At 47.3% G+C, this 15177-nt stretch overlaps 1 protein-coding gene across 1 annotated transcript; it reads left to right on the forward strand.

Annotated features, from left to right (window-relative positions):
• Positions 1 to 10035: 10035 nt before the first annotated feature.
• galm (galactose mutarotase) lies at positions 10036 to 11368 on the forward strand (the record flags this gene model as incomplete). Its single annotated transcript, XM_056436197.1, has 3 exons — positions 10036 to 10202; positions 10749 to 10923; positions 11053 to 11368. Coding segments are annotated over 3 exons (420 nt in total), but the record flags the coding sequence as incomplete, so codon positions are not given.
• Between the last annotated feature and the right edge of the window lie 3809 nt (positions 11369 to 15177).

A 15177-nucleotide genomic window follows, 5' to 3' on the forward strand; every position in this document is an offset into this window, starting at 1 on the left:
GTGATGAAGAACTTAACCAACACCTGTGCAAGGAAGGCATTATTGGGAAGTTCTTCAACTGCAATTCAAATTCTTATGGCGAAGCAAAAACATTTACATGCAAAACGAGGTAGCTCCGCGGAGATTGTGCGCTCTTTTAGTTTTTGTGTTTATTTTTAATGTTTTCTTTGCCACAAACACATCGGCACTAACAGCATACGACCACAGCACACTTTTGGACATAAACTTTTGCGCAAAACAAGGGTTTTTGTCCACTTTTTCCATCGATCCAGCGTGGCCGGCAGAGAACGTACGAGCGAACCACATCAGCAACAGTGGAGCCGCTACTACGGGAGACGAAAACATCGAGGAAGCGGAGCGGAATTCGGAACAGACTGAGAGTTCAAGCCCACCGCCCACCTCTGCCCAGCATCCTTCTTGCTAACGTCCAGTCTCTGGAAAATAAGATGGATGATGTTAGGGCAAGAATCAGATTCCAACGGGACATGAGGGATTGTAATATCTTTTGTCTGACGGAAACATGGCTGAACCGCTGGTGCGGATCGAGTCATATGCCCAACCGAGTCCTTCTCTGTTTTCCGTGCAGACAGAACGGAAGAGTCTGGTAAATCTAAGGGTGGAGGGGTTTGCTTCATGACGAACAACATGTGGTGTGACCCCAAGAACATTAAGACTCTTTCGTTCCTGCTCCGAACCTGGAACATCTGGCGATCTCATGCGTCCATTCTACCTTCCCGGGAGTTCAGCTCGGTCATCACCACAGCCGTCTACATACCACCACAAGCGGACACCGGCGTAGCACTATCGGACCTACATGATGTGTTATGTCGGCATCAGAACAAGTATCCCGGCGGCTGTGGTGGTGGCTGGGGACTTTAATAGGGCTAACCTAAAAAGTCATGCCGAACTTTCACCAGCACATTACGTGTGCTACCAGAGGAAAGAACGTTGGACCACTGCTATACGCCATTCAAGAGAGGCTACAAGGCTGTCTCTCTCCTCCGTTCGGAAAATCAGACCATGCCGCCATTTTTCTGCTTCCGGGATACCGCAAAAGATCGCGGGAAGCGGTAGTGACGAGGAACGTGAAGCGGTGGTCTGACCAATCAGAGGCTGAGCTACAGGGCGCTCTGCGTGTCGTCGACTGGGACATGATCCAATCCAGTTCCAGTGGCGTCAGCGAGTTTGGAGTAGCAATGAGCCTCATAGCAACGCTTAACGGACACCATCGTCCCCACGGTAAAAGTTAGGGTCTTTCCTAACCAAAAGCCGTGGTTGATAGATCCATCCGTGAAGCTGTGAACGCCCGTATTGCTGCCTATAACTCCGGTCTTGTATCCGGCAACATGGGCAGTACAAGGCAGCGGTCTATGGACTGAGGAGGCGGTGAAGGAAGCCAAGAGGAAGTACCGAGACAGGTGGAATCACAGATGGAGCAGCGCGACACCAGGCGCCTATGGCAGGGGCTACGGACTATCACAGACTACCAGAGCAGACCCGGCGCTATGGTGAGTGCCGCGCATCCCTAGCGGACGACCTGAACTCATTTTATGCACGGTTTGAGGCTAGCAACAACAGCGCTAGCTCGCCGGCTAACAACAACACCGTTAAGCGTAGCGGTGAGTTCTACCGCTGGGGATGAACACACACTCTCTGTGACCGAGCACAGTGTGAGGAGGGCTCTGTTGAGGGTGAACACCAGAAGCTGCAGGTCCAGATGGCATATCTGGGCGGTACTGAAGACCTGTGCTAACCAGCTAGCTCCAGTGTTCACCACAATATTCAACCTCTCCTGGCTGAGTCCGTGGTCCCGCCTGCTTCAAGAGATCCACTATTGTCCCTGTGCCCAAGAATGCTTCTCCAGCATGTATGAATGACTACCGACCGGTGGCCTCACCTCGGTGGTCATGAAATGCTGAGAGGCTGATAAAGGACTACATCTGCGCCTTCCTCCCTTCCTCCATGGACCCGCTGCAGTTTGCTTATCGCCCAACCAGATCCACAGATGATGCTGTCTCCCAGGTACTGCACACCACACTCTCTCATCTGGACAGCCAGAGGGGGGGCTATGTGAGACTGCTGTTCATTGATTATAGTTCAGCTTTCAACACCATAGTCCCTCAGACTGGCGGCAAGCTGATTGAGCTGGGACTGAACACCCCTGTGTGCTTGGATCCTGGACTTCCTGACCGCCAGGCCACAGGTGGTCAGGGTGGGCAGACACACCTCCAAATCCTCACCCTGAACACAGGATCCCCAGGGTTGCGTCCTCAGCCCCCTACTGTGCTCCCTGTACACACATGACTGTGTGGCCAGGTTCAGCTCAACACCATCATCAAGTTTGCGGATGACACAGTGGTGGTGGGCCTGATCTCCGACAACGACGAGAAGGCCTACCTGGAGGAAGTTGCTGATCTGTCACTCTGGTGCCAGGACAACAGCCTCATCATGAATGTCACCAAAACTAAGGAGCTGATTATGGACTTTAGGAGGTACAACAACAGAGGACGTACTCACCACTGGGGATTAACGGGACTACTGTGGAGAGGGTGGCGGGTATAAATACCTGGGAGTCCACATCACCGAGGATCTGACATGGTCAACAAACACAGACACTCTGGTGAGAAAGGCAAGGCAGCGCCTCTACCACCTCAGGCAGCTGAGGAAATTTAAAGTTTCCCAGAGGATCCTTCAGTCCTTCTACTCTGGAGCTGTAGAGGCGTCCTGACAGGAAGCATCACAGCCTGGTTTGGCAACTGCTCCGCTCAGGACAGGAAGGCTCTGCAGAGAGTAGTGCGTTCGGCTGAACGCACTATTGGAACTACACTCCCACCCTGCAGGACTTGTACACCAGGAGGTGCAGAACCAGAGCCGGCAGGATCATGAAGGATCCTCACCACCCCAACAACAGACTGTTTCAGCTGCTGCGGTCAGGCAGGCGCCTCCGTAGTCACGCTGCAAGAACAGAGAGACTGAGACGGAGTTTCTTTCCTCAGGCCATCAGGACTGTGAACTCCGACCTCACCAGGACCCCCATAGACCCACACAACTGCCTCTTAGGCACACACACACACACACACACACACACACACACACACACACACACACACACACTTACTGTAAATATTGTGTTGTTTTTTATTGTAAATAGTGTGTACTTGTTGCCCTTGCACATTCCTGCTGAGCATTGCCACTTTCATTTCACTGCACACCCTGTGTGTGTATGTGACAAATAAAACATCTTGAATCTTGAATCTTGAATCTTGAACATGTAAAAGAACATCCCTAAAACAAATGAGTTAAACACAAAGGCCCGATTAAAATTGTTAGCATATTGGCAGGGCTGCCAATTTATTTTGTCTGTCGGTATTAATAATAATAATAAATACATATGATGGATTCACATACCTGTCAACCTACAGACATATTCTATGTTGTACGGCGACCTTGAGTGCCTTGAAAGGCGCCTTATAAAATTAATGTATTATTATTATTATTATTATTATTATATAATAATAAATAATAATATATCCTTTATTGATCCCACAGTAGGGACATTTTTCTCTGTATTTTAAAATAAACAGAAAAAAGAAAAAAATCGCTTCTAAACGCCGAGGTGAAAGTGGGGAGGTGTTGCAGGTTTTTTGTTACTAACCCAAAAAGTTGCCTTAAAATCCCGTTTTTACGGTTTTTTTTTCCTTCACTGCCTTTGATGGGTATAGTTTTAAGTAAAAAGCCCCCAAAATAAAGGTACCTAAAAAACCCGTGGCAGGGATGGCAAACAAACATTAACCCTGGCTCGTTTTTGAACCCCCAACCAAACAAATTAAAAAATGTAACTTTTTTTCCTTAAAGGAAAACACCAAAACAACCCTATATGAGAGGAGGGTTGTAATGTTGTTTTTCAAAAACTCTTATTTTAAAAGTTGTCGCTTAAGTTTAAAATTTTTGGGAAAAAAAAGGTTAACACCGCTTTTGTTTTGGACCCCTCCTTCGTTTTAAAAAGGAAAACTAACCTTTTTTTTGAAATCCGACTGTTCTTTTCAACCGGTGAAAAAAAAAGGGGGCCCCAATCAGGCCTTTGTGAGGTAGTTTTAAGGAAAGCGGTACTGGGCCCCCCGGTTTTTGGGGGTTTTTTTGGACAGGATGACTGGGGCCTGGTGGGGAGAGGGGCCTCCTGGATGTGGGCCCCAGCCTCCCGGGGGGCTGGGGCCTCCCCCGGGGCCATCATGGGTCCGTTGAGAAGGGAGGGAGGCGGATGGAACGGGCCGGGTTGAGACCGGGAAGGTAAAAAGGAACTATGTTTTTCCCCTTGAATAGACCAAAAAAAACAAACTACATTCAGCTTTTTTTTAAATTTTTAATATGAAATCATAGAAAATTTTCGGTCAAAAAAAGGGGGGTAAATAACTTTTAAACCCCCTGTTCACGTTTTGGTTTCCCCCATACAATTTGTAAAAAAAAAAAATTTTTTCCATACCCAAAAAAAAGTACGGACCTTTGGGGGGTAAACCGAGCAGCCCACAAAAGGTCCCGTTTTGTTTTGCTTAAAAAAGCTCATTTTTCTTTTTAAAACACCAAACAACTTTTGTAGGTTTTTTGCTTATGGTTGTTTTCTCCTGAACAGGGCGTCCCTGTTGTTTATTTTTGGTGGGGGGGGTTAAGGGGGCCTTTTTGACCGCGTCCTGTTGATAGATTAAAATGCCTCGGGGCTAGTTTGTTCTCCCTAAAAAAACCCAATGGCGTTTGGTTGGAGGTTACGTTCAGAAGCGGACCTCCTCGGGGGCCACAGGTGACTCCCCCGGGGGGGGGGAAGAAGCCATCCTATGTGTTACCCTGCATCTCGGGGGGGCCAAAAAGGTAAACTGTGATAGAATGTTTGTAAAGCGGGAATTAATCCTTTTTTCACCACCGGGGGAAAACTGGGTTTGGAAGTCTATGTTCACGTAAGAAAAAAACCAAAAACCAAAAACCAGGGCCGACATGGTTTTAAAAAGAAGTTTATATTAAAAGGGTCAATCGGAAAAAAATTTTTAAATTTTTAAAACCCTGCACTTTTTGTTGTTGGTCATCTAATTTGTTTAGTCCATTCCCTACGACAACCCGGGTTTTGATGCCCTGGTGGATAAAGTTTATCTTTGTGTTTAAGCTGCATTCTCTCGTGCCACCGGGGGGACTCCTCGGGTTTGATAAATCTAGAGGTTTAAAGGACTCCTCGACCCCCGGGGGACCCCTCGGTTTATAAGCTTCCAGGGTTTAAAAGCTCATTTTTTTCCCTGAAAAAAGGGCACTCCCGGTTTGAAGAAGCATTTTTGCTTCTGTTTCCTTTTGACCACCAGTCCTCCTCTGGGGAAAAAGGTATGTTTCTTTTTAAAGCTTTTTTAAAGGGGGATCCTCTGGTTGTCTAGGATGCTTCAGTTTGCTGACCCAAACCGGGGGTGTTTTGGTTGTTAAAGTCTATTTCAGCGCGTATTATTCCACTACCCCCAAAGGGACCTTGGGTTAGAATCTTGTTTCTCTGAAACCTTCTACGAAAGGGGCGACCCTAGGGAAAAAACCCAAAACGTTTTATGAATACCCTTGGGTTTTAAAAGATTTATGGGTCATTTTTCTGCCCCTTCCTTTGGTTGATATGTTATGTTATGTTTAATGACCCCTTGCTCCACCAGGGGGACTCCTCTGGTCGGAAATTCCTAAAAACCAAAACAAAATCAGAACAGCATATCAATTATCACACCTTAAATTTATAAAAAAAACCAACATTTCATTTAAAGAAAATTTTTATCCTTTTAAAATTAAACCCTTTCCCCCAACCTTTTCCCCTTTTTCTTTTTTTAAAAGAACCTTTATTCTGGGTTTTTCAGTTTGCTGGGCCCCGGTGTGTTTCCAATCCTCTTTAAAGGGGGTTTTTGTGGGGGGGGGGGGTGGGCCCCTCAGTCCTGGCTCGCCCGCCCGGCGTGGCGGGGCCCTCAAGCAAACAAAAAAAACCAGATAACCAGTTATTGAGGTTGGGGGTCTTTTTCCCCCTCCAGTAAGAAATGAGATTAGGACCCCATTTTTCCCCATGTGGAGATTTTTTCCCGGGGGCCCAGGAAAAAAACATTACAATTAAAAAATACATGAAAGAAAACAGCTGTTTATACAAAAAACTTAGTTTTATGAAACCTTTTTTTTAAATAAAAAAATTTTAAAAATCCCAAAAAAATTAACCTAACAACCTAATTTTTTTTCTATTAATCAGGGCAACATTGTATTTTTGTTTGCCCTTTGCCCCGGTTTTTCCAGCGGGCTTCCTGTAAGTAGGTTGCACAACGTTGGTGTTTGTTGTGTTGTGGGGGTTTTTGGTTTTTGTGGTTTTGTTCCTCAGGTTTCTCCCCGCAGCAGGGGGAGGGACCCAGCATCTCCCTCCTCCTTCCCTGGGGGGCCACCCCACACCCTAGGAAGGTCCGAGAGACCGACCTGTTTTTCGGGGAGGGGGTTTTTCTGGCTCAAACGGTCCCCTTTTGTCTTTTCACAGGCAAAAAAGGGAAAAGGGGGTCTCGTGAACTTTGAAATAATTTTAACCCGTGAAAAAATTTTAAAAGCCCTGTGGAAAACCCAATGAGGTTGTCAAAACCCTCCCCAGGGATACACCGGGGCCACCAAAAAAGTTTTAAAACCTTTCAACCACCATCCACTTCAAACCTGGCCGCCCCCGGGTTTGGGACCACCCGATCGGCTCAGGGCCAAACCTTTAGGTTGTGCCAAAAAGGGAAAAAAAAACCCAGGGTTTAAAAAAGATTTTTTTAAACCCCAGGAACTGGAGACCCCCAGGGGGGAGAAGTTCCCCCCCCTTTGGAGAAAACCTTGGGGAAAGAAGAACCAAAAGCTTTTCAAATCTTTAGAGGTCCCTTTTCCCCACAGGAAACCGGAATTTTAAATTTTAAAATACTTGAGGGGCTGGATATTTTAAGGTGTTTGTTGTGTTTGTGTTTTGGGGGAACCCCAAGAATCCGACCCCCCAAAAAGCCCATAAACCTCCCCCATCCTTTCCCGGGCCGGTGGGAGACACGTCATCACGGACCGGGAGTCCCGGAAAATAAAAACACGTTTAAAAAAAATTTAAAAGGAATAGGGGGGACTACAAGGGGAAGGAAGAATTCCCAGAAAAAAACCAAAGAAAAAACAAAAGTTTAATTAAATAATAAAAGGTTTCTTTTGACGCAGAAATTAAATTTTCTTAGTGAAGGTTTTTTTTGTGGTGTGTTTTGGGGAACTACCGCCAAACCATCACGCTCACCCCTCCGAATACACGCCCAAACAAAAACAACAAGAAAAAACAACATGAACAACCAATTTACGTTTTAAAAAAATTTTTAAAGAAATTTGCCCTCCCAAACCGAACTACAACCCCAAAAAAGAACAAAAAAAACGCTAAAAAATGGGAATAACCTCCATTCTCAGGGCCCAAGATTTCATGCTTTCCCCCGGTTTTTTTCCAAAAATGGGGAACTACACCCCAAAACGAACTCGTCCAAAAAAAACCAACTAAACCAAACTACAACACTCCAAAACCAAACTACACCGCTCCGGAACCGAATTACAACGCTCCAAACCGAACTACAACGCTCCAAACCGAACTACAACGCTTCAAACCGAACTACAATGCTCCAAACCGAACTACAACGCTTCAAACCGAACTACAACGCTCCACAACCGAACTACAATGCTCCACAATCGGACTACAACCGAACTACAATGCTCCGAAACTGAACTACAATGCTCCACAACCGAACTACAACACTCCAAAACCGAACTACAACGCTCCGGAATCGAATTACAACGCTCCAAACCGAACTACAACGCTCCAAACCGAACTACAACGCTTCAAACCGAACTACAACGCTCCAAACCGAACTACAACGCTTCAAACCGAACTACAACGCTCCACAACCGAACTACAATGCTCCACAATCGGACTACAACCGAACTACAATGCTCCACAATCGAACTACAACGCTCCGAAACTGAACTACAACGCTCCAGAACCGAACTACAACACTCCAAAACCGAATTCACAACGCCCGAATCGAATTACAACGCTCCAAACCGAACTACAACACTCCAAAACCAAACTACACCCCTCCGGAACCGAATTACAATGCTCCAAACCAAACTACAATGCTCCAAACCGAACTACAATGCTTCAAACCGAACTACAACGCTCTGAACCGAACTACAACGCTTCAAACCGAACTACAATGCTCCAAACCGAACTACAATGCTTCAAACCGAACTACAACGCTCTGAACCGAACTACAATGCTTCAAACCGAACTACAACGCTCCACAATCGGACTACAACCGAACTACAATGCTCCACAATCGAACTACAACGCTCCGAAACTGAACTACAATGCTCCACAACCGAACTACAAACGAACTACAATGCTCCACAATCGAACTACAACACTCCAAAACCAAACTACACCGCTCCGGAACCGAATTACAATGCTCCAAACTGAATTACAACGCTCCAAACCGAACTACAACGCTCCAGAACCGAACTACAACACTCCAAAACCGAACTACAACGCTCCGGAATCGAATTACAACGCTCCAAACCGAACTACAACACTCCAAAACCAAACTACACCCCTCCGGAACCGAATTACAATGCTCCAAACCAAACTACAATGCTTCAAACCGAACTACAACGCTCCAAACCGAACTACAACGCTTCAAACCGAACTACAACGCTCCACAACCGAACTACAATGCTCCACAATCGGACTACAACGCTCCGAAACTGAACTACAATGCTCCACAACCGAACTACAAACGAACTACAATGCTCCACAATCGAACTACAACACTCCAAAACACAACTACACCGCTCCGGAACCGAATTACAATGCTCCAAACTGAATTACAACGCTCCAAACCGAACTACAACGCTCCAGAACCGAACTACAACACTCCAAAACCGAACTACAACGCTCCGGAATCGAATTACAACGCTCCAAACCGAACTTCAACACTCCAAAACCAAACTACACCCCTCCGGAACCGAATTACAATGCTCCAAACCAAACTACAATGCTCCAAACCGAACTACAACACTTCAAACCGAACTACAACGCTCCACAACCGAACTACAACGCTCCAAACCGAACTACAACGCTCCAAACCGAACTACAACGCTCCAGACCGAACTACAACGCTCCAGACCGGCTCTTGTTCTTTGATTCCCTTTTCCTCCCAAAGCGCTCGTGTTGAAAGATTCTTCCCGGTTCTGCCTCCGTTTCTATTTCAAGAGGTCGGGTCCGCTTGTTGGAGATAACAGGCGGTTCTCTCCTCCTCTCCTCCTCTCCTCCTCTCCTCCTCCTGTGTGATGAATCCTTCTCCTCCTCGCGCTGTAATTGCGGTGCTTTCCACCCAGAGGTGTGGAAGCGCGACCCATTGTGCTCCTGTGCGTGAGAGTGTGTTCCTTCACGTCAGACAAACAGTCTCGTTACTCTGCAATTAGCGCTGGTTACCCGGGAGACGGAGGAGCTAATGAGTGTTTATTTAAACCGCAAAATCCACCTCGAACATGAACTTGACTTCAACACTACCTGCTACTCCAATTTGTCTGTAGTTTAGTTTATTATGTGTATTATATGTTATATGTTAGTATTATGTTCAGAGTACTTGTACAGAGTGTATGTCATGTTATGTTATATTATGTTAGGCTATGGTAGTTGTTGTGTGGTGCCTTGTCCTAAGAATTTCAGTGCCCAGTCTGACCCTGTGTCATTCTGTGCATCTGACAATAAAAGACTTGACTTGACTTGACTTGAACAGCAAAGTGGAGGCCGGACTCGAGCCTCACGTCTCCGCCGGCCGTGCTTTCTGTTTGACGCTGAGAGAACGGACTGTTGTTTTCTTTTTCTCACCCACAAATGTTGCTTCTCTGAAGCAGTAAAAAAAAAAATTTAAAAGATGTAAAATCCGGCTTGTTGGTGTCGTTTGTTCAGTAAAACGTCGCTGTCTCACAATGATGACATCCCAATAACCTGATCCACCTGCAGGAGAGATCAGACAAGTGGAAGGCACGCCCTTCGACCTCAGGAAGCCCGTTCTGATTGGCTCCCGGCTGAAGGAACTCCAAGGTCCGGGGTTTGACCACAATTTCTGTCTCTCGTCACCCGGAGACAACTGGGCCGAGAGACACGCGGCCAGGTGAGCACACACACACACACACACACACACACTACTCTGTCACACACACATCGTCACACACACACAACACACACACTCAACACACTTTCACACACAACACCGTCACACACACCACACTGTCACACGCACACATACTAAACTGTCATACACAACACCATCACAGACGACCCTTACACACACACTACGCTGTCACACACACACAACACACCACACACAGACATCACACTATCACACACGCCACACTGTCACACACACACACTCACACGCACACACAACACTGTCACACACACAAACACTAAACTGTCATACACAACACCATCACAGACTACCCTTACACACACACTACGCTGTTACACACACACACACCGTCACACACACACACACTGTCACACACACCATCACACACACACACAGACATCACACCGTCACACACACACACCGTCACACACACCGTCACACACACACACAGACATCACACTGTCACACACACCACACCGTCACATCACGGACACCGTCGTCAGTGAAACGTGACCTTCTTCATCTCAGAGTGTGTCACCCGGCCAGTGGGCGTGTCCTGGAGGTTTCTACCAGCCAACCAGGCGTCCAGTTCTACACCGCCAACTTCCTGGACGGCTCTATAACGGGAAAGGGCGGGGCCAAGTACGGGAAGCACAGCGCCTTCTGTCTGGAGACACAGAACTGGCCTGATGCTGTCAACCAGGTATGACGACGATGACGATGATGATGATGATGATGATGATGATGATGATGAGGAGAGGGAGAGGGGGGCAATGTTACTCTTTATATCTGTGAACACACACTGACAGACGGTGTGTCTGTCTGTCTTCAGGCTTCATTTCCTGACTGTCTTCTGCGTCCTGGTGAGGAATACCGCCACGTGACCCGCTTCACCTTCACCACCGTCTGAGGTGACCCACAGAACAGACCCACAGGAGGACAGACCAACAGAACAGACCAACAGGACAGACCCACAGGAGGACAGACCCACAGGACAGACCAACAGGAGGACAGAGATGTGATATATTTTACTACACCAGTGCTATGCTGTCTTTTGTAGTTGCAGTAGTCATTAACACGATGTTCCGAGTCCAATCTGACCAAACTTTAAAGTGAAACTAAAATAAAGAAGGATCTGACTCACTCAAGCTGGCGGTTTCTATTTGTTCCTATGTGTTCTTTATAGATTGTCTGTAGTCCATCTGTCTTTCGTCCCGTGTTAGAAATGAGAGAGAAGTTCTGACTGCAGCCTTGAGGCCGAACACCAGAAACATGGAACTCAGAGACCAGAGTCTGTAGACCAAGTTATGGATGAGACGGGTTCTTTTTTAATCAATCTATCCATGCATATGATACGTGAAGGTTCAGATATATTAATTAGTTCTGGCAGGTTACAATGTCAGTGATAATTCAAATCTACCAATAGAAATCAAAATGGTGCCCCTCTTATCATCCATACCAATCCCAGCAGCTATAGAGCCTTCTCTATGTCCTTCTCTCTATCCTTCTCTCTATCCTTCTCTATGTCCTTCTCTCTATCCTTCTCTATAGCCTTCTCTATATCTTTCTCTATGTCCTTCTCTCTATCCTTCTCTCTATCCTTCTCGATATCCTTCTCTATAGCCTTCTCGATAGCCTTCTCGATATCCTTCTCTATATCCTTCTCTATATCTTTCTCTATAGCCTTCTCTATATCTTTCTCTATGTCCTTCTCTCTATCCTTCTCTATGTCCTTCTCTCTATCCTTCTCTCTTTCCTTCTCGATATCCTTCTCTATAGCCTTCTCTATATCCTTCTCGATATCTTTCTCTATATCCTGTAAATCTGCCGATTGTTTACTGGAAACTACTCCGACGTCAAAACATAACCTCTGCACCTTATTTCTTCCTTCCGGCCACGCCCATCCTCTGATGGCTCTCGCCCATTGGCAGCTGCGATGCTCGAGGTGAAGAGTCACTGAACCCAAAAGTGCCGGAGTCTCTTCTTTGGGGAAGCTTGTCACACTGCCTGGATCAACGCATCCTGCCACACAATCCTCACTTCCTTTGTCTGGCACTGACGCGTCACACGAAGCCCTCCGCGCCACGGCGAGGCGGCGTTGGCGGGTTTCTGCTAGTGTTGTTACGAGATGTGCCGACGCCTTGCCGCAGTCGAGTAATGGAGGGGGCGTTTCCTCGAAGCGCGTATCGAGGCTCGCTTCATTTAGGGGAGGAGCCAAAAATTATGACGTCCGAAGCCTCGCTGCCCGGCTGTATCACGTGACTGCTTCGGGAAGTGGTTCAGATATTGCCGGGAGGTTTGACAGCAATATAAACCCCTCAGGCTCCATTCAACATGTGGGTTGTTGGTTGAGAGTTTGGAGAGTTTAGAGAGAGAAATAGTTTGAAGAGTTAGGAGAGGAGAGTTGATAAGATGGAACTGTTGAGAAACTGTTATTTCTGAATAAAAATGAATAAAATGTCCCCTGTCCTGTACATCACTGTCCAAGTTACACAAGCATATTCAGTCCCCTCTTCCTAGTTCCACGAGCACTTTCACTGTCCTCTGCCTGCTTTAAGCCCATGCCATTTTCCTAAAGGGACATAATAACATTATTACACAACCTGCCATATCATATGATACTACCATTTTGGGAACATTAACACACACAGAATACTTTAAAACAATATTTTATGATACACATATGTGATAATTTATGTACAGAAATTATTTGGTCATACATTTTTGTAATTCATAGTCATTCCCAACAGCCATAACAGACACACACACATTCAATGCATCACATTATGTGGTTTAGATAAAGCTGCCTGTGATTATACACTTGGCCAGTAGGGGGTTTCGTGAGCACATGAAGCTTCGAGAAATGAACCCTTTCTCGAACCAATTGGCTGAAGTGGTTCGATGCCTCATGAGGCTTCATCTCACCATCACTATAGTTTCTGCCCACATCATGTTCTGTCAACTTTTTCACAAACATCTTTCGCTTCTATTTTAACGTCAGAGTACGTACATCTGTCACGAATTCCCCACCTTCCTAGCTAAATTCATTCTGCTTACATGTTTAATTAACTCTCCTGTCATTCCAGATCCTGTCATCCTCACCTGATTGTCCCTCATTCCCTTCACTTGGTCCTCACGCCCTTCTCACCTGCAGCCCCTCCCCTCTTAGTCCCTCATTCCCTTCACTTGGTCCTCACGCCCTTCTCACCTGCAGCCCACCCCCTCATTAGTCCCTCATTCCCTTCACCTGGTCCTCACGCCCGTCTCACCTGCAGCCCACCCCCTCATTAGTCCCTCATTCCCTTCACCTGGTCCTCACGCCCGTCTCACCTGCAGCCCACCCCCTCATTAGTCCTCATTCCTTCACCTGGTCCTCACGCCTTCTCACCTGCAGCCCATCCCCTCATTAGTCCCTCATTCCCTTCACTTGGTCCTCACGCCCTTCTCACCTGCAGCCCATCCCCTCATTAGTCCCTCATTCCCTTCACTTGGTCCTCACGCCTTCTCACCTGCAGCCCACCCCTCGTTCGTCCCTCCTTCCCTTCACCTGGTCCTCACGCCGGTCTCACCTGCAGCCCACCCCGTCATTAGGCCGTCATTCCCTTGACGTGGTCCTCACGCCCTTTCACCTGCAGCCCATCCCCTCATTAGTCCCTCATTCCCTTCACCTGGTCCTCACGCCCTTCTCACCTGCAGCCCACCCCCTCATTAGTCCCTCATTCCCTTCACCTGCTCCTCACGCCTGCTCACCTGCAGCCCACCCCTCATTAGTCCCTCATTCCTTCACCTGGTCCTCACGCCTTCTCACCTGCAGCCCACCCTCATTAGTCGCTCATTCCCTTCCCCTGGTCCTCACTGCCTTCTCACCTGCAGCCCACCCCCTCATTCCCTTCACCTGGTCCTCACGCCCGTCTCACCTGCAGCCCACCCCCTCATTAGTCCCTCATTCCCTTCACCTGGTCCTCACGCCCGTCTCACCTGCAGCCCACCCCCTCATTAGTCCCTCATTCCCTTCACCTGGTCCTCACGCCCTTCTCACCTGCAGCCCACCCCCTCATTCCCTTCACCTGGTCCTCACGCCCTTCTCACCTGCAGCCCACCCCCTCATTCCCTTCACCTGGTCCTCACGCCCTTCTCACCTGCAGCCCCTCCCCTCATTAGTTCCTCACTATTTAGCTCCCTCACTTCCACTTGTTCTCTGCCAGCTTGTCTTGTGTGTCGTTGCCAAACTTTCCAGTGAATTACTAGTACTAGTTCTGCTCTGCCTGTTCCGACCCTGTTTACACGACTTGAGATTTGTTGCCCTGTTTGACGGACCACCCGGTTTTGACCCTGCCTGAAAGATTAAGTAAACTGCCTCCTCCTGCATTCCTGTGTTTGTCGTGCTTTTGGGTTCCAGTACCTGTAACCATTACACATCGCCCCAAAACCCATCGGGTACTTCAGTCACCTTTTTGCATGTAGGATATGTTTTGTATTTATATTCTAAGAGAAGGGGATGATGGGCTGGTGATGGATGACTTTATGGTTTGGTGTGATGAGTCTTTTTTCCATCTCAATGTGCAAAGACTTGATTATTGACTTCCGGAGGTCACCACCGAGCCCACTGCCAGCTGCTGTTAAAGGAGTTGACCTGGTGGACAGCAAAGACTTTTTCACCTGAGAAAAATGAACTCTTTTAATGTTTCTTCTTAGATGAGGAGGCACTTGCATGACGTCACTAAGGCTACATCGACCAGTGCATACCTTCAACTTGCGCAAAGGGGGTGAGGCAATGTTGGTTTTTTTAAAGAAGAAGAAAAAAACCGAAGAATCTTTCCTGATGGAAAAACGGATAACTTGCTCCACGACTTTAACCTGCAGAAGGAAGACCACGGAATTCCTGGATTCACTGTTTCCTGTTAAAGTCCTGAGACTATTCATAAGTTACAGGTCCAGGTCCGACTGAGCCTGAGTT

Source organism: Pseudoliparis swirei, chromosome 17, assembly GCF_029220125.1.
Source record: "Pseudoliparis swirei isolate HS2019 ecotype Mariana Trench chromosome 17, NWPU_hadal_v1, whole genome shotgun sequence".
Taxonomy (NCBI): Eukaryota; Metazoa; Chordata; class Actinopteri; order Perciformes; family Liparidae; genus Pseudoliparis; species Pseudoliparis swirei.